Source organism: Dendronephthya gigantea, unplaced genomic scaffold (genome assembly GCF_004324835.1).
Source record: "Dendronephthya gigantea isolate DGI-Jeju-01 unplaced genomic scaffold, DenGig_1.0 000433F, whole genome shotgun sequence".
Taxonomy (NCBI): domain Eukaryota; kingdom Metazoa; phylum Cnidaria; class Anthozoa; order Malacalcyonacea; family Nephtheidae; genus Dendronephthya; species Dendronephthya gigantea.
Window position 1 is genome coordinate 18899 of NW_021163443.1, and position 16341 is coordinate 35239.

At 35.6% G+C, this 16341-nt stretch overlaps 2 protein-coding genes, 1 long non-coding RNA gene and 1 other non-coding gene across 5 annotated transcripts; 2 read left to right on the top strand and 2 right to left on the bottom strand.

The window, feature by feature from the left end:
• Positions 1 to 245: 245 nt before the first annotated feature.
• LOC114543289 lies at positions 246 to 2646 on the bottom strand. 2 transcript variants are annotated; one of them, XM_028562335.1, is made up of 3 exons: positions 1754 to 1977; positions 1422 to 1617; positions 246 to 1162 (listed from the first exon to the last, which is right to left on the bottom strand). In XM_028562335.1, exons 2-3 carry the CDS (start codon positions 1579 to 1581, stop codon positions 840 to 842), a joined length of 483 nt encoding a protein of 160 aa, XP_028418136.1. In that variant the 5' UTR covers positions 1582 to 1617; positions 1754 to 1977; the 3' UTR covers positions 246 to 839. The 2 variants fall into 2 exon arrangements, with proteins under 2 accessions (XP_028418136.1, XP_028418135.1); XM_028562334.1 differs by lacking the exon at positions 1754 to 1977 and adding an exon at positions 2154 to 2646 and having other exon boundaries at positions 704 to 1162.
• A 426-nt stretch (positions 2647 to 3072) lies between these two features.
• LOC114543290 lies at positions 3073 to 4327 on the top strand. The gene is made up of 3 exons (XM_028562336.1): positions 3073 to 3325; positions 3423 to 3779; positions 3953 to 4327. The coding sequence occupies exons 2-3, from the start codon at positions 3669 to 3671 to the stop codon at positions 4298 to 4300; spliced, it is 459 nt and encodes a 152-aa protein (XP_028418137.1). The 5' UTR covers positions 3073 to 3325; positions 3423 to 3668; the 3' UTR covers positions 4301 to 4327.
• A 61-nt stretch (positions 4328 to 4388) lies between these two features.
• On the bottom strand, positions 4389 to 4461 carry Trnaa-agc. The gene has a single exon. It is a non-coding gene; the product is annotated as a tRNA-Ala (tRNA).
• A 9183-nt stretch (positions 4462 to 13644) lies between these two features.
• Positions 13645 to 15444, top strand: LOC114543288. Its single transcript, XR_003689970.1, has 3 exons — positions 13645 to 13778; positions 14213 to 14577; positions 15405 to 15444. It is a non-coding gene; the product is annotated as an uncharacterized LOC114543288 (long non-coding RNA).
• Positions 15445 to 16341: the final 897 nt, after the last annotated feature.

Consider the following 16341-nt stretch of genomic DNA (forward strand, 5'->3'; position numbering starts at 1 on the left):
CTTGGGACGTTTTATCAATTTTTCTCTAAGTTCTAAATATTGAAGGTTTTGCTATTTTTTTTAATTTCCACAAAAAAATACAATGCTAGCTGTTAGTGGTCAATTTGATGTAAAATCACCCCAAATTGCATAAACTGTACCAATTGTCTATTGATAAATTATAAAAAATCTCATCATTTAGCAGGCCATATAATAATACATGATAAAAACAGTTAATGAAACACATTTTATTTAAATACGTGGCAGATACATTAATCATCTTGCTATTTTGAGGTATTTTGCTACTAAAATGAAGATTGATTCAGCACAGTGTGGTATTTCGCAAATTTGCCACAATTATAATGGAAAATTGATTTACAGCATGTCCAATATCACAAAGCAAACCTTTTCTGGTTTCGAGATCTCGAAAGCCTTGCCTGGTTTCGAGATCTCGAAGCCTTTGCCTGGTTTTGAGATCTCGAAGCCTTGTCTGGTTTTGAGATCTCGAAGCCTTTGCCTGGTTTCGAGATCTCGAAGCCTTTTGGTTTCGAGATCTCGAAGCCTTTGCCTGGTTTCGAGATCTCGAAGCCTTGCCTGATTTAGAGAAAATATACAATATAATATAATAATACAATATAATAATTACAATATAACAATACAATATTAACTGTTAGGAAATTGTTCAATTAATCATATAATTAATTAATTAAATAAATTACATTAATAAAATACATTCTTGAGCTTAACATAGAAGCTGGTACAGCAATGAACAGCAACTCTACCATATACACTTTCAATAAAAACAACATATTAAGATCACTACTGTCAGGTACATACTGTATTTGCTAGGTTTACCTGATTTATTTAGCCCTCTGCTGGATTAATCTCACTTTAATAGCAGACCTGTCAAGAACTAGGCATTTTACACAAAGTTCTTGGCAAGCTAAGGCACATGATCCTGAACCTCCGCAGGCATCAACTACATATAGAGTTTTGTCCTGTACAAAAAGGTTTAGCAATTTTACATACAATTTAACTGGCTTTTGCCTTTGGTGGGTGATTCCAGTGTCTTTTTCTGCGAAGAACTCATCTGCAGACTGCGTGAATAGGTCATCTCCTTTGATTGGTTGACATGTTTTTGTCACAATGAGAGGGTGTGTTGACTTTGTCAAGGAACAGCTCTCTGCAAGAAACAACACAAATTATGAATGCTCACAGTATGAGGTTGTATGGCATTCAAGGTCTGATAGCATGGAGCACCTTACTGATATGTTAGCATTTTGGGTTATACTGGAGAAAGCATGTGATGCATAAAACTTCATAACTTTCTCTTTATACAACCATTCTTCTTTCTTTGTGATTTCATAAGTATGAAAATTAAAAAAATCACTGCACAAGGGAATGATGCACAAAATATATAACAGTTTTAATATTACACATACCTTGTAGTACTACAGGATTGCAATGATAATACGCAATGTCCCATTCAATGCCCATGGACTCTAGGACTGTCACAAGAACTGACATGTTAGGAGTCTCTCCCGGGAAGATGACAAATCTTGTCTGTTCGACGTTATGCCTGAAGTTGATGGTTCTCATCATCCTTAGAAACTGCTCTAAATCTTTTGATGCTCATGACTAGAATGTATAAAAATGAAATAAAAATACATGACTAAAATAACAACATGTATGGTCTGTTGGGGTAGAAGTTGAGGTCAGGCTGAGTGTACCACAGCAAACATCATGCAACAATATGAAATACTGTAACACTGACCATGTTTCCAGATTGTGTGCATGTTACATGTACATAAACGGACCTTTTACTGTACTATATTCAATCAGGCATGAACTCTCAAACTAAAAAGCACGCAAATATACCCAATATATCAAGTACAATCTACGATTTCATTGGGAAAGGCAATTTTCATATCCACAAAATGCTGTTCATCTTAAACAACAAACGATGTGGATGCCAAATATAGTGCAAAAAATTTGGAGATTTCGTTGAGATTTCGAGCTATCCGGCTTGCTCGGTAAATACCCGTGACTCAGGTTCACAAACTCCACAGGTGCTTAGGCATATGGAAATTTTCGATTCCCGTGAAAATGCGGAATTATCTGGGAAAATATCGACCAGAAGCGACACTAAAGGTTGCAAGAAAAATATTACGTACCTCTTTCTCATTTTAGAAATCAAGGTTGAGCCAAGAGACTTTGGTCAAAATCACGCGCGCCAATGTTGTGTTCAAGCGGGTTCAAGTCATCGGGTCTTCTTCCCAAGACTTGAATGCACTTATCACTCCCCCATATTCAGTCCCAGCCAGTTGAAAATTCGTCTTGTATTACAACACGAATCCAATTTACATAATATGTAAATTTAGACCGCTAAAGCAAGAGAGTTTCCATGCCATTCACAAATAAATACAGCAGTTGAAAAAATACAACCGCTCGTTGCCTCGTTGGAGCCATGGAATCTTTCGCGGCACCATTTTAACAAAATCCACTGTTAAAAAGTCCATTTTTAACAGCAGAAGTAATGTTCGTGAGCTAATAAGGAGCTTTCCATACTTTAAACTTTTCGATCACTGCCGAAAGAAATTCAGATCTCAATAAAACTTTCGCTTTGTGAATTTCGTTAAAAATTCGAATTCGAACAAACATGCTGCTATGTGCCAGCGATTTTTTGCACAGCGACAGCAAATTTCCCAGCTGTTAGAAATAGCATGAAGCATCTCTATAATATTGACCGCTGCTATAGATTTTTAACAAGACTGAGGACTCGTATTTACAAAAGTTGACAATATTTTGATCGGAAATATTGAATATAAAAACGCAATAAATAAAAGAAAATGTTCAAAATACATCCAAATAAGTCAACGAAAAAGGTGTCCTTGATATAAAAAGGTCCCTTTGAATCAACCTACAAGTTGCCGATGAAAATGGCGATGGCTAGTCTTTGCTAGGATCGCAATTCGGCATCGACATGTCTTCCGAAGCAAAAATATATTCTGTTGGAGCCCAAATGGCAAGAATAAAAGCGTATTAACGGCTGAAAACCTTGGTATGTGTTGATTTTAATGTTTTGTTGCTCCTCCAAGGTTTATGGGGCAATATTTAATTACGTTTTGAGAAGTTAACGATACTTTTGAGGATGATTAACTTTAACTACAATTTAACTATGAATAACGCTAACCACGTCTTTATACAACCGGCCTAACTACGTGATTAAAGTTAACGACATTTTAACGTGTTAACGACATTGGCCACATTTGGGTATCTTGGGCCTCTTGGCCCTTGGGATTATTTTATTATTGTATTAACAATTGTGAATAGTTTGTCAGATAAGGTTAAGCAAGTGAAAATATTGTTATTTTGACATCAACATCACGCAAGTGTATAACAAACAAACTCTAATTGAATATTTTAAATATATCATTTTATAGGATTTGGAGATCCCAGAAGGTGCCCCTGATCTTGTTCCATCTTCACCAGATAATGTGGACTTAGACAGATTGAAGAAGGATATCCCGAAATTTCTAAACAACTCCAGAGTCATTTCTACTGAACAAAAGGAGTGGTGGGACACCTTCTTTGCAGATGCTTTGGAAACATACCAAGTCTCCCCGGAGAAGCGTTCCTTGTGGCTGCTAGACGAAGTAAAGATCTTAAAGGCTTGTTCTTCAAACACAATGGCAACACCACATGCTTTGTCATCCTTGACCGTGCTTGTAGCACCCATGTCAGATGCCACAGAAAAGGCAGCTGAGCTTGTCAATGCTCAGTTTAATGAGATTCCAGAGGTATAGTATTAAGGCTATGTACAGTTAAAACACACCAACCTCAGTGAGGGTAGCTGGCCAATGTGCATGCGATCAGAGTTGATGACAATGGAGAGTAGTGTCCAATACACTACAGCAGATCAACTAGGTACTGTAAAGTCTCATATTTACTAATTTCTCAAATTCTTTTTAAGGTTTACACTGGCCCTTATGTGAGACCAAAAACAGTCTCAGAAGTTGATAACCTGTGGCAGTTTGTGACAGTTGGGGTATTTGTGGCAGTAAACCTTGAAAATTATGAAAAGGTACCCGTCATTGGCAAAGTTGTTGAAAAAGATGAAGATAATGTCAAGGTGCACTACTGGAAAGGTTCTTGGAACAAGAAATGGACTCCTTGGTTGTACAATAATTTGCCTTGGATTGATGAGCTGCCAAAGGACTGTATATATTTAGCATCATTTGAACTTGATGAAAACGATAAACTGCAGAAGGATACTAAGCGAAGTATTAGAGAATTTTTCAACAAAGACAAAACTAATTAAAAATTTTAAAGTGATAATGCAAAGACTCAGGTGTGTATATTAAATGTATATATGTGAGTCACCAACCGGGCAAGCTGAAAAATTAGCTTGACCACGGTGGGAATCGAACCCGCGACCTTTGGTTTGCTAGTCCAATGCTCTTCCAACTGAGCTACAAGGTCAAGACGGTTCGAGTGGTTGATATTTCGGAACTATTGGTGACTCAGAGTAGCAACATCACATATATACATTTAAAAATTTTAAGCTGTAATTAATGGCTTGCAATATTTATATATACAAAATTAATTTAATCTTAACATACCAATGTTTTGGTAACTGTACCAGTAACCATAGTCATTCCTTAGAGCACTTGAAACCAGCCAATGCTTTAATATCTCAAGTCCTTGTCTGGTTTCGAGATCTCGAAGCCTTTGCCTGGTTTCGAGATCTCGAAGCCTTTGCCTGGTTTCGAGATCTTGAAGCCTTGCCTGGTTTCGAGATCTCGAAGCCTTGTCTGGTTTTGAGATCTCAAAGCCTTTGCCTGGTTTCGAGATCTCGAAGCCTTTGCCTGGTTTCGAGATCTCGAAGCCTTTGCCTGGTTTCGAGATCTCGAAGCCTTGCCTGATTTTGAGATCTTGACTTTTGCAAAATGATCAGTTTTTGGCTATTTATATTCTTCTTCTATATACATAGATAATAATTTTAATAAAAAAGATGAATATAGCAATAAACAATATTTTTGTTGCTAATATTTGAATATTTACTTGATATCAGCCAAACCTCTGTCTTTTCTTGCAGATTTTTTGCAAAAATGGCTTTTTTAGCATGTTAAATGCTGTTGCAAACCGTTTCTTGAGAAATACTCATTTATTTGGCAAAAAATGAGCCAATTTTAAGTAAACAGAATATCACACTTTACTCTAGAACGTGTTATAAAAGGAAAAATCATTGACAGCTTACCAGATGACTACCCTTTATGCCTAATTTTATATATGTCAGAGCATGCAAAACTGTGCATAGCATCCCCAATCATATATTTCACACATATTATGCACTGCTTAGTTTCTTTAACATTTGTTATCTTAACTCTGATTTCTCAAGTATGCTTGCTTTTTTGTTTTATTAGGAACATGGATTGAGGTAGTGAGCAAGAAATTCAGTGGAAAATTTGCTATACCAATGGTTAATTGGACCCACAGTGTTTCAGCACTTAATTTTCAAGGAAAAAAATACTCCAGGTGATCTTATAAATATTTTCATGTTTGGCATGATATACAAAATTTAAGAACAGCTGGTCAATAATCAAAGGGAAACATTGCTCAGGAATGAATGACTTTAGCTTATGTGTAATAATTGAAGACATGCAGTGAGTTTGCATAGATGTGTTTGTCTTCTTCCATGAATATTTTTATTCAACTACTTCTGGGTTCATACAAGGGCTTAATTTCATTATCTGAGCTCTATCGGATACTTTCCTAAACTTGCCAATTAGCAATTTTTAATTAAGTCCTTGAAAGACTTGTTTATTTGAGCAAGGTATTGCACAAACCTAGCAGTACTTTGAAAAAACTATTTCTGTCAGATGTAAATGTATGGCATTTATATATTTAGTATGGCCACTAAATAAGTAGTTTTAATATTTTGAACTAAAATAATGTATAAGAATAATGTATCTGTGATGTTTTCTTTTGTCTAAAAATTTTGTACTTATTATAAGTAAAATTATTCTTGTTTTAAGTAGTTTTTTTCTTATTTGTAACATTCTAGGTAAGAATTGTGTGAGTAGGTTCCTTAATATACAATAATAATTTTGCTTATTTCAAGCAATGTGTTACTTAAAACGAGTATTTTTTCTTTAGAAAATTCTTGTTGCAAGAATTGTTTTTCTTAAAATGAGATTCCAGGTAAGAATAATATTCTTGCCTGGATTCTTGCCTAGAATAATATTCTTACTATACTGACAAGAACAATTTTACTTGTTTGTATTTTTTTTTCTTAAAATAAGACTCACGATTTTGCTGTGTGCATGTATTATGGATTTGGCTTGATTTACATGAAATTAGGTTATAAATTATACAGGGACTGAAAAGCGTAAACATGCAGTGCTTCCACTTCCAACTCTAGGCCTTTATGTAATGTGATTTATTTACGCATAGATATATTGCCAGGCATGAATTTTGCATACCCTTTCCGCAGCTCAGTTTTCTGAGCATCAATAATGACACATTAAATTTTACGCCGTTTTGGGATAATTTTGGCTAGGAGTAATGGTTCTCCTAGCCGCTTTATTTCTGTTAAACAAAACGATATTTATTAATACATTGCATTAAAATTCCAAATAGTTACGCACAGAAAAGGGTGGAGGCAAATTACCGCCAGCACCTGTAGATACGGCCTACGACCATCACTAATTGAGATATAACGTTCCTCTCTCATATATATCAGCTACGGTAAATCGTCCAATGTACATAATTGTTAGCGGAGGCTTTGGGGAGGAGGTGGGTTCAACTTTAAAGGAGATCTGTCTTTCGCGATGTCACGCTTAAACTGACCGTTTATGGTTTGGGTATTCGGTCTTTGTTAGTTTTCGATTTGCTGCTGGCCATTGACCACCTTTCCCATATTGCGTGCCATCCATTACCTGTCGGTCTTTTAGATAGGACACAAAGCCCATAATATAAGATTTTTAATTATCGTCGGCAAGGCGTATCCCCTTGGGGGTTAACCTTGCCTTAATAGTCTATTTATAAAATCACATTACATAAATTTCTTATTTCCTTCGTAAATATTTTGTTTTATGTAATGTGATTTATTTACGCATAGATATATTGCCAGGCATGAATTTTGCATACTCTTTCCGCAGCTCAGTTTTCTGAGCATCAATAATGACACATTAAATTTTACGCCGTTTTGGGATAATTTTGGCTAGGAGTAATGGTTCTCCTAGCCGCTTTATTTCTGTTAAACAAAAGATATTTATTAATACATTGCATTAAAATTCCAAATAGTTACGCTCAGAAAAGGGTGGAGGCAAATTACCGCCAAAACAACGAAGCAAAGCAAGTTGACCCCACCCCAAGGAAAGGGATGCATGCAGAAAGTTTCAGAAAGTTTCGTAATACATTAATACAGGATCAGCGGTCTGCGCGACCGTATAAACGAACATGGGCAAAAAGGCACTTACAAAGCCCGTTAAAAGGCATAGATTATCGCCCTTGCTGATAATCTACACTTAACTGATATTAGTTTAGCAGAGTCACAATATTACCGCGCCCAGAAGAAGCTTCTCCATCACCCTGTTATACACTGTTAATTTTGAAGTGTTAAAATAGCACCACCGTAGGTGCCAAATCAACACCATGCAGTGGTGTTAAATAGAAAGTGCTATTTTGGCACCAAATTCGGTGCTAATTTAACACCACCAAATCTGCCATTAGGCTAAAAGTGCCAATATGACACCATATTACCAGCACCATTGCAAGGTGCCAAAATAACACCTCTTTTGCCGACGGGAAGTGCTAAAATAACGCCATATAGGGAGTTAAATATGGGGGGCCAAAATAACACCAAATGGCGGATAGGACGGGAAAGAGCACGTTTGATTTTATTTAAGATATTGGAAAAAAAAATTGTATTTTCGAATGAGATGATTTTGGAACAAGAAATTCGCGTGCGTTTTCGCACAACTATTCATCTAAAAGACGACATGGAAATTCGGCTTGTTGCTATGAATTACGACAGATACGTTTCTATAAAAAAACCCCGAAATACATCGATAGTGATCCATTGTCCTTTTTATTTTATCAAACTATGTTATTCTGTGCTATGTATTGATTGCTACAAAGTAAATATTTCGCAATCGCGTATAAGCATATGTATGTCCATATAAGGAACGAAATATGACACGTGTCGGCGTTTGTATGCAAATTTTTGAGCGCGTCGTTTGAAAACTCTTTTGATTCGTATATTCATCAAGATGTTTATGCTGCTGTGTTCAAGAAGTTTTGAGCGTATTTACTCAACTATTTCGGTACTTCTAAATATCGTGAACAACAACGGGCTCTAATAAGGAAATTTCAAGGCAATTGGTTGTTGTATTATCTCTGAAATATCTTGGTAAGTGTTTGAATTTGATCAAATTCAGACATACAATATCCATGTTCGCTCAAAGTCAAACGGAGTGAAACGGCCAAATCGCTAAACAAACAAATGTGTGCTATTTTTTTATTCTAGAGAGGCCAAATGACGTATTCTACTTTACTGCGATCTCTTCAGGAAGCTGTGGTCAAAGAAAATATCATTGCAATAATAGGTATCTGTTCATATTTATTTTACCGTAATTTTATGAAGCGTCTTCGCTAGTCTCTTATTTTATTGACGTAATTTTGCGATATTTTATCCTATATCAACGATTGTTCGTGCTCTATTTTGATATATTAACAATAATCCGTGCTCTATTTTGATAAATGTGACTTAGAGGGCAAGTTATTTGTCTAAAATCAATGCTTGTGTATGTCCTTTGATAGAATTATTACTGTGTGAAATATAATCTCCTATACAGGTTATCTGAAAGTCCCATTTTAGCCTGTCATTTTTCAAATTCACATTTATATTTTGGTCAAATAACAAAGTATGGTTTCCTTAATTTAGTAAAATCATTTTCTTTTGCAAGTAAGGTTTGCAACTGAACACATTCTATTACACTGTATTTGTTGCAGGTAAAGGCAGAATTTGGAAGTGAAATGTGCAAGAACAGATTGGTCAATGGTATGGTTGGCAAATTTCAGTCTATCAAGAGTTGTCAAGAATGCCAAAAATTGTGCCAAGAAGTATGTATTGGTTCTTTCAAACCGGATAGAAACAACAAACAAGATTAGCCGTACAGAGAATCAGGTAAATCATGCAATTAATATACTATAATTTTCCCAAGGACAAAATTACAATGTCACCTGTAGTTTATTGCCCCACAATCTGCTATTTAGACTGTCTTAATTTATCCATTGCTTAGTGTACCTATTATAGTTTTGGTACCTAATTAGATTTTCTCCCATTGATAAACAATTTGTTTTTCAAAACAGACATTCAGAGCACAGCTAGTGGTTGCTTTAGGTCTAACAGAAGGAGAAATTCTCCTCTTTATGTTAGGAAACCTTGTGGGCTGATTTGACTTTTTTAATGATTATTGATATAATTTATCTTAGGTTGATGACTCTATATACAGATGAGGGAATACAAACAATAAAAAAAATGGCCATGGAAGAGCATATGCTGGGAAGTGAGTTTCTGTCGATGAATTTATAAAAGAACTTGACATTGATTGTTGAAAATTGTAAATATTTGTCTGGCTGTTTTTGTAAATAGTCCTGCAGGAGTAATTGTAAATATGCAACTGTGACCAAGTTTAATATATTGATTTTTATTTCCTTGTATATGTCTCATTAATTTTGATTTAGATATGATTATACTGATGTACTGCACATTAAATTGCAGTAGGTAAAAAGGTGCTGCTTTAACACCAAATGTAGTGCTAATTAAACACCCAAAGGTGTTATTCTGACACCAGAATGGGGGTTAATTTAGCACCAGGGATTGGAGTTAATTTAGCACCCGGGTCATGGTGTTAAAATAGCACCTCGACAGGTGTTATTTTTGCCATATTGATTCAACACCTTTTTTGGTGCTAAATTGACACCTTCAAATTAACAGTGTAAGCACTTTATTTCCCCCCCCCCCGGAATGCAAACGATCGCCCTTGCTGACCATGTGCAAGCTGAGGAAGAAATAAAATAACCGCACAATTCGAGCAGAAAACTCCCCGCACGTTTTACGCTCGAAAATTCATCCAAACTATGTTGATAGGGAAGAAAAACGTATATATTTGAGGAATGCGTTAGATTTCCAACGCCCCATTGTTCGAATTTGGGCATCAGAGTGCCCGTGTTCAGCTGCGTGGGAAGCGGCGCCTATTCGAAATGAATGAGACTTATATTTGGAAGTATCGAGTCCACAGAAGCGGAAAGCCTTTTTAAGAAGATTGGCAAACTCGTCACACGAGACTGGAATGCCCAGTTGTGATAGAAAAATAGCTCCGGGCTGGGTACTTAGCAAAATCATGTACTCCTCTAATAAGCGAACAGGACAGCATGCCGTTTGCCTGTAAATTTCCAAACTGAAAGGTCTACTGTTATAATTGTGCTTGAAGTCCTCGAAAGTCAACCTTATGCCTGCAACCCGGCCATCATCGGGAGATATTTTGGAGAGTTGTCGCAATTGAAGGGGCTCGTTATTTGACTTCTTAGTTATTTCTCCAATTCTCAGGAACGCGAAAAATGCTAAAGAGCATATTGCCCGGAATTGACATATTTGTTACGGTGACCCAGCAATACGAGGCGCAGCCTCAATAAGACGATTGAGAATTGGTAAAGTTATAGGCAACCTACTATCTAAGCGGAAGCCTTTCTTACCATACCCCTTTAAGATTTGCGTTACGTAGAAAACTCTCGTTGGATCCGGTTGATCGGACATGCGATGAGTATAACCAAGTGCAGATACATAAGTGTTAACTGTTGAAGAGGCGTACTTGAGGTCAAATAAGTACGCTATGAATAACGCAACGACTGAGGGCGACAAAGGCAAAGTGAACGATCCCTCATTAAAAATTGCCCCATGAAATTGCGTAAAAAGTGCCCATGCCCGTTTATAAGTCGGCACTGAAGAAGGTTGCAAGCTACTTTGAGCTAATTGAGAAACTATAGTCGCCAATTTTCCGGCAGCAGGTGAAAGGGAATAGGCGTTGGAGCTCGATGCATGTCGGCCGGCGCCAATTGTGAAAATTTTTGGAGCTGTAAACGAGACAAACAATCAGCTAGGACATTTTGTTTACCCAGTATATGCTTTGCTTTGAATAAAATATTGTATTCTAAACAAACTAAAACCATCCGGCGAACGAGTGTCATGATATAAGAATCCTTTGATGTTTGCTTATTAATAACAGACACCAAAGCTTCATTATCCGTGAGAAACAAAATACAATGATTGCGCATTTTTGATCCCCATAAACACAGGCTGAGGACAATCGGATATAGCTCTAGAACGGCAATATTGTAACTCCGCCAGTCAGTTGGCCATGCGCCATAGCACCAGTCGCAACCAAACAGGGCCCCAAAACCAATACTACCCGAAGCGTCAGTATATAAATTCAAATGGGAGTTATTACGCCAATGGTTGTGCAAAAAGAATGATTTGCCGTTGAAATTCGACAGAAACGTTTGCCAGACACGAAGATCATGTTTCACACTTTGCGTTAAGCGAATAAAGAAATGAGGGTGTGAAATGCCACGCGTTAGATCAATTAAGCGTCGCAGGAATGCGCGACCTGACGCATAATGACGGAACATGCGAAATTAAGTAATCCAATTAAGGACTGAAGTTCTTTGAGTGTAACCTTTTTACGAATTAAAAAGCGTGCGATAGATTGAACACATTTCTCGATTTTATCCATCGGCAATCGGGCCTGGAATTGTATTGTATCTAATTCAATCCCAGCGAACGTTAAGGTTGTTGAGGGACCCATGGTTTTTCCCGGTGCTATATGCACGCCAATGAAATCACAAAGAGCAATGAATCCTTCTAAGTTTGTTTTACAAGCAGAATAATCCGGTGCAACAAACAGGAAGTCGTCGAGCAAATGAAGGAGTTTGCCGATGTTAAGCCTTTCCCTAGCGATCCATTCGATAGCCGTACTAAAAATCTCAAAAGTGCGACACGAACTGGAGCAACCCATTGGCATTGCCCGCACAGAGAATTTTATCGAGTTAAAGCAACTCTTTTTGTAGGGTTAAAAAACTTCTTGGTGTAGAGTTATTTTTCTAGAGTTATTTTTACTCTGAAAAGAGCGTTATTTTAATTATCCTTCCAATAATCGGAGTTGAAATAACACTATCTAGAGAGTTAAAAAGAGAAGAAGTTATTTTAACTTCCCAAGGGAGTTATTTTTACTGCATGAGAGTCAAATCAACTACACTTACGGAGTAAAATTCACTCTAACTTTGAAGTTAAATCAACTCCTGTTTCATGGTAAAATCAACTCGAATTTCGGAGTTTAAATAACTCAAAATTTAGCGTTAAAACAACTAAAACGTCGGAGTTAAAATTACCTAAAATTTCAGAGTTATATCAATTCGCATTTCAGAGTTAGCTAAATCGGCGAAAACATCAAATCGCACTTCGGAGTTAAATCAATTCGAACTTCAGAGTTGAATTAACTCGAATTCAGTCTGTTCAGAGTTAAATGAACTCAAAACTGAAAATCAGTTGAAAGATTCGAGACTCTGGAGTTAAATTAACTCGAAATTTGGAGTTAAACCAATTCCAGCTTCAGAGTTAAATCAAGTAAAACTTCAAAGTACAATCATTCCGAACTTGAGAGTTAAGTCAATTCGAACTTCAAAGTTAAATTAACTCAAATGTAAACCTGTACATAAAGTAAATTTTACAAAAGACAGTGACCATAGACAATCCAGAAGATGTCTTCTGGATTGTTTATGCAGTGACTCTAGCTTGAACTCTTCTAATCTCCCTTTCCCGCGTATTTCATATCCAGGTTCCAAATATGGTCAAAATCATTCCTATGATGCATTTCGGTCAGGCACACTTCGGGCTGTGCTTCGGGTTTCTTTTTCTGTTTTTCAAGACTTTTTTGTTCATGTCGACTGTTGTCGGACTTGTCGCACAGTTAAAAAGAATTTGATACACCTTGTCGCTAACTTAGCAAGTCTTTTTATTGAAAGTTACAAGTAGCAACTGCTTAAGGAGACAATAGATGGTAAGTACATTTTTAAAATTTGGTTGGCAAGCATAAACTGCATGGTGAACGTGAACAGCCATAAAACAGCCGCAGCGAAACTAAGCCTAGTAAATTCACACTATCTTGAATTTTTTAATTTCCTTTACGGTTTTTTAAGATTATATTAAGATATTCCAACAATTTTGCACAGTTTTTTCTATTTTTGAAGTCTTTTTAATTATTTTCAGGCCGTAAGGATTAGGGAATTTACTTTTAACTTTATTTTGAAAACAAAAAATTAAGGCTTTTCATTTATATTAAAAACTTAGTGTATATTTCGTACACATTCGTGAACACAGCCACTGTAGAATATTTAAACAATTTAGTGATAACTTTATGATTTTTCATTGTGTGTGAATCTTGTCAGTTTACGCAAAATATGACTTTGTTTTCGAAAAGGCTAACGCCAAGAGGGGTTTGCATTTTTGTCAAAATACAAAAGTAAAGAAGTTTCAGTGTCTGGGAAGTTTGTAGGAAAATTCCCCTTTGAGTGGAAGCATCGTCACCAAAGTCGAGCAAAGTCCAAAGTCTTTACTTATTTTCTACTTTAAAGCATGCTTAAACTTTGCAGGAGCAGGATGTGGAGGGTTTGAAACGTAAATTATCCGAATCGGAAGCCAATGAAACGATAATCAGGCTACTGTTGATGAAGAGGTTGGTATTTTCTATTTATTTTATAGTGATATTAGTTCATGCTAAAATATTTGCACTTTTAAAATACACGATTCCCTCCGGTTGGGAAAAAGGATTATAAAAAATTATAAATGCCCATGTACGCAGGCCCATTGTTAACTTCTGCTTGCATACCATCGTGTGATTTAATAGATTTGTTAACTGTGAATCTTACGAAGATTCAGTTAAAATATAATTACTGAGGAAACATATTTGAATGATGTTTTCATAGTGCATATACATCTATCAATACTGGTATATTTTCCCACTCAGTATACATGCTTGTTCAGTACAACTGAAATCTTGACATAGTGGATTTTTTTGTGTACTGTGCCCATTTTTTGCCCCTGCATGTTGGGCCATATCGGATTTGACAGGGTCTTTAATGTGATTTGTGTAATTGTTTGTGTCTACAGATTTTCGATGCCCAGTCTTTAAGGTTATCCATTAATGAGTTACTAAGAACTATTGGCCTAAAATGTGGACAAATCATTGCAATTAGAAAAGCATTTCCTAGTTCTTTGGATACAAGCACTAAAGAATCTAAAGAAAGCTGCTCCATGGCCTTAATCAACTATTCCTATGGTACGATTGTGTTTAATATGTTCAGGCAACTACTACTAAAGGATGCAGTCATCTCATTTGTTGTCAACATATCTGATTTTTTAGTCATTTTCTACATTTCCTTTTTTATGTTTTCTTTGCTGCCAAATTGTAATGAACACAGACCCCCAATGCAATCATTTTTGCAGAAAAGCAGGAATCTGCCAAAACAAGTCATGTGAGTAATCAATATTAATGTATGTCACATATCAATTTCCCCACAACAAATATGTATATATATATATATTATATATTATATAATATATATAATATATATATTATATAATATATTATTATATATATATATATATATTTGTATCTTTTGTTCTCTTAAACTACCCTACCACCTATATTTACCCAGTTAAAGACAAAAAAAGTGCAAAAGCCTAAGAATCTATAAACTTGTACATTATTTTTCACATATACAGTTATAGTTAGCTTAGAAACAGATTTGCCGCCTTTGGCAATTTTTTCTGGCAACTTGCACTTCAATTCTTCTTTTGGGAGATGTAGATTTGGCAACTACCGAACTTTTGTCTTTATTACGCTCCATTGCAGTTCTTACACTTACATTTTAATGACTCCTCACTAATTAACAGCTCTTTAAAGTAGAATTGCAATGCCAGTTACAAGGAAAATTGTGTGTAACCGTGTAACAGGGCCTTTAGAATTTATAGGTGGGAGATAATTGGGAGGCAAAAAAGATGTTTGCTTTCACCAGTCCACTCCTTATAAGCATCTCATCTACAAATTTTGAAGCAGCAAAATGAAGATCTCTGTTCTGTCATGTAGTATTTGACTGACTGTCATGACTGTCATGTAGTATTTATTCATTCATTTGAATTATTATGTGATATAATATTGCTGATTAATACATGGCAGGTTTAGACACGACCATTCATTTCCATGGAGAAAACTTATTTATTTAGGAGCAAATAGAACTAGCTTGCATGAAATTGCACTTTTTAGAATACTAATGAAAATCATTGTTGTTTTAATCAACAGAGCAATGCATCACTGTCCAGTGCTTTTGTGAAAACACCTGAGTCTGGAAAAAAGAATATAATATCCATAGAGCTGCCTGAAAAGTCATCGGTAATTAAAGCAATTCTATGAGAAAATAAATCAAATATATCATATATCAAGGTATATATATATATATAACGTTAGTAATATTTATTTGCATTGCAGTTATCTCCAAGAGTACAACAGGGACTAAGAGAAGGAAAGTTGATAGACAAAGCCAGAAATGAGTATGTCCGAGATGTGTGCAATGTAATCCGTACATTTTCATTGTATATATGTATGCATGTACAGTATAGGCATATAGTTAATTGTTCATTGCTATTGTTTTTATAATTTCATAACTTGCCCTACAGTTGTCCATGATTTCGCAGATACATCATATAGTCTATTAATCCTCGTGCGTGAAACTTTTTGTGAATTATGCTTACTATATTTATGTAGCTACCCCTATATAATTATAAGCCAATCAGAAAAAGGCCAGTTATATTCAGTCCAATTAATTGGCTGATTATAACTAAGAATGTTCAATTACCCCCTGAGTTTACATGAGTGTAGACAATATGTTTTATTTGCGATTGAAAAGGATCAAATAAGTTATATACTGTTATATTTTCATGTTATAGATTTAAAGTTAATAACTGCATATTTTTATGTGTTTTATATACGTGTTTTTAAATAAAGGTGATATTTTAATGATTCGGAGTTGTTTTCACTCGTTTATTGTGTGTGAGTTTAAATAATCCTGCAATACGGATGATGACTCTTTTTGGGGTTAAAGTTACCCTCTTCTTATTTGTTTTATTAACTCCATCGCCAATAGTTAAAATAACTCTATATTCGTTAGAGTTAAAGTAACTCTGAAATACGGATTATTCTGTCCCCGTTTTTTAACTCCATTTTTAGGGTTAAAATAACT

Bases quoted from the DNA above. Each gene is read 5' to 3' on its own strand.
- LOC114543289 (XM_028562335.1), bottom strand. From the start codon at position 1,581: ATGATGAGAACCATCAACTTCAGGCATAACGTCGAACAGACAAGATTT. The intron at 1,163-1,421 runs GTATGTGTAATA...TGTTTCTTGCAG, and splicing joins CAATCCTGTAGTACTACAAG to AGAGCTGTTCCTTGACAAAG.
- LOC114543290 (XM_028562336.1), top strand. From the start codon at position 3,669: ATGGCAACACCACATGCTTTGTCATCCTTGACCGTGCTTGTAGCACCC. The intron at 3,780-3,952 runs GTATAGTATTAA...ATTCTTTTTAAG, and splicing joins AGTTTAATGAGATTCCAGAG to GTTTACACTGGCCCTTATGT.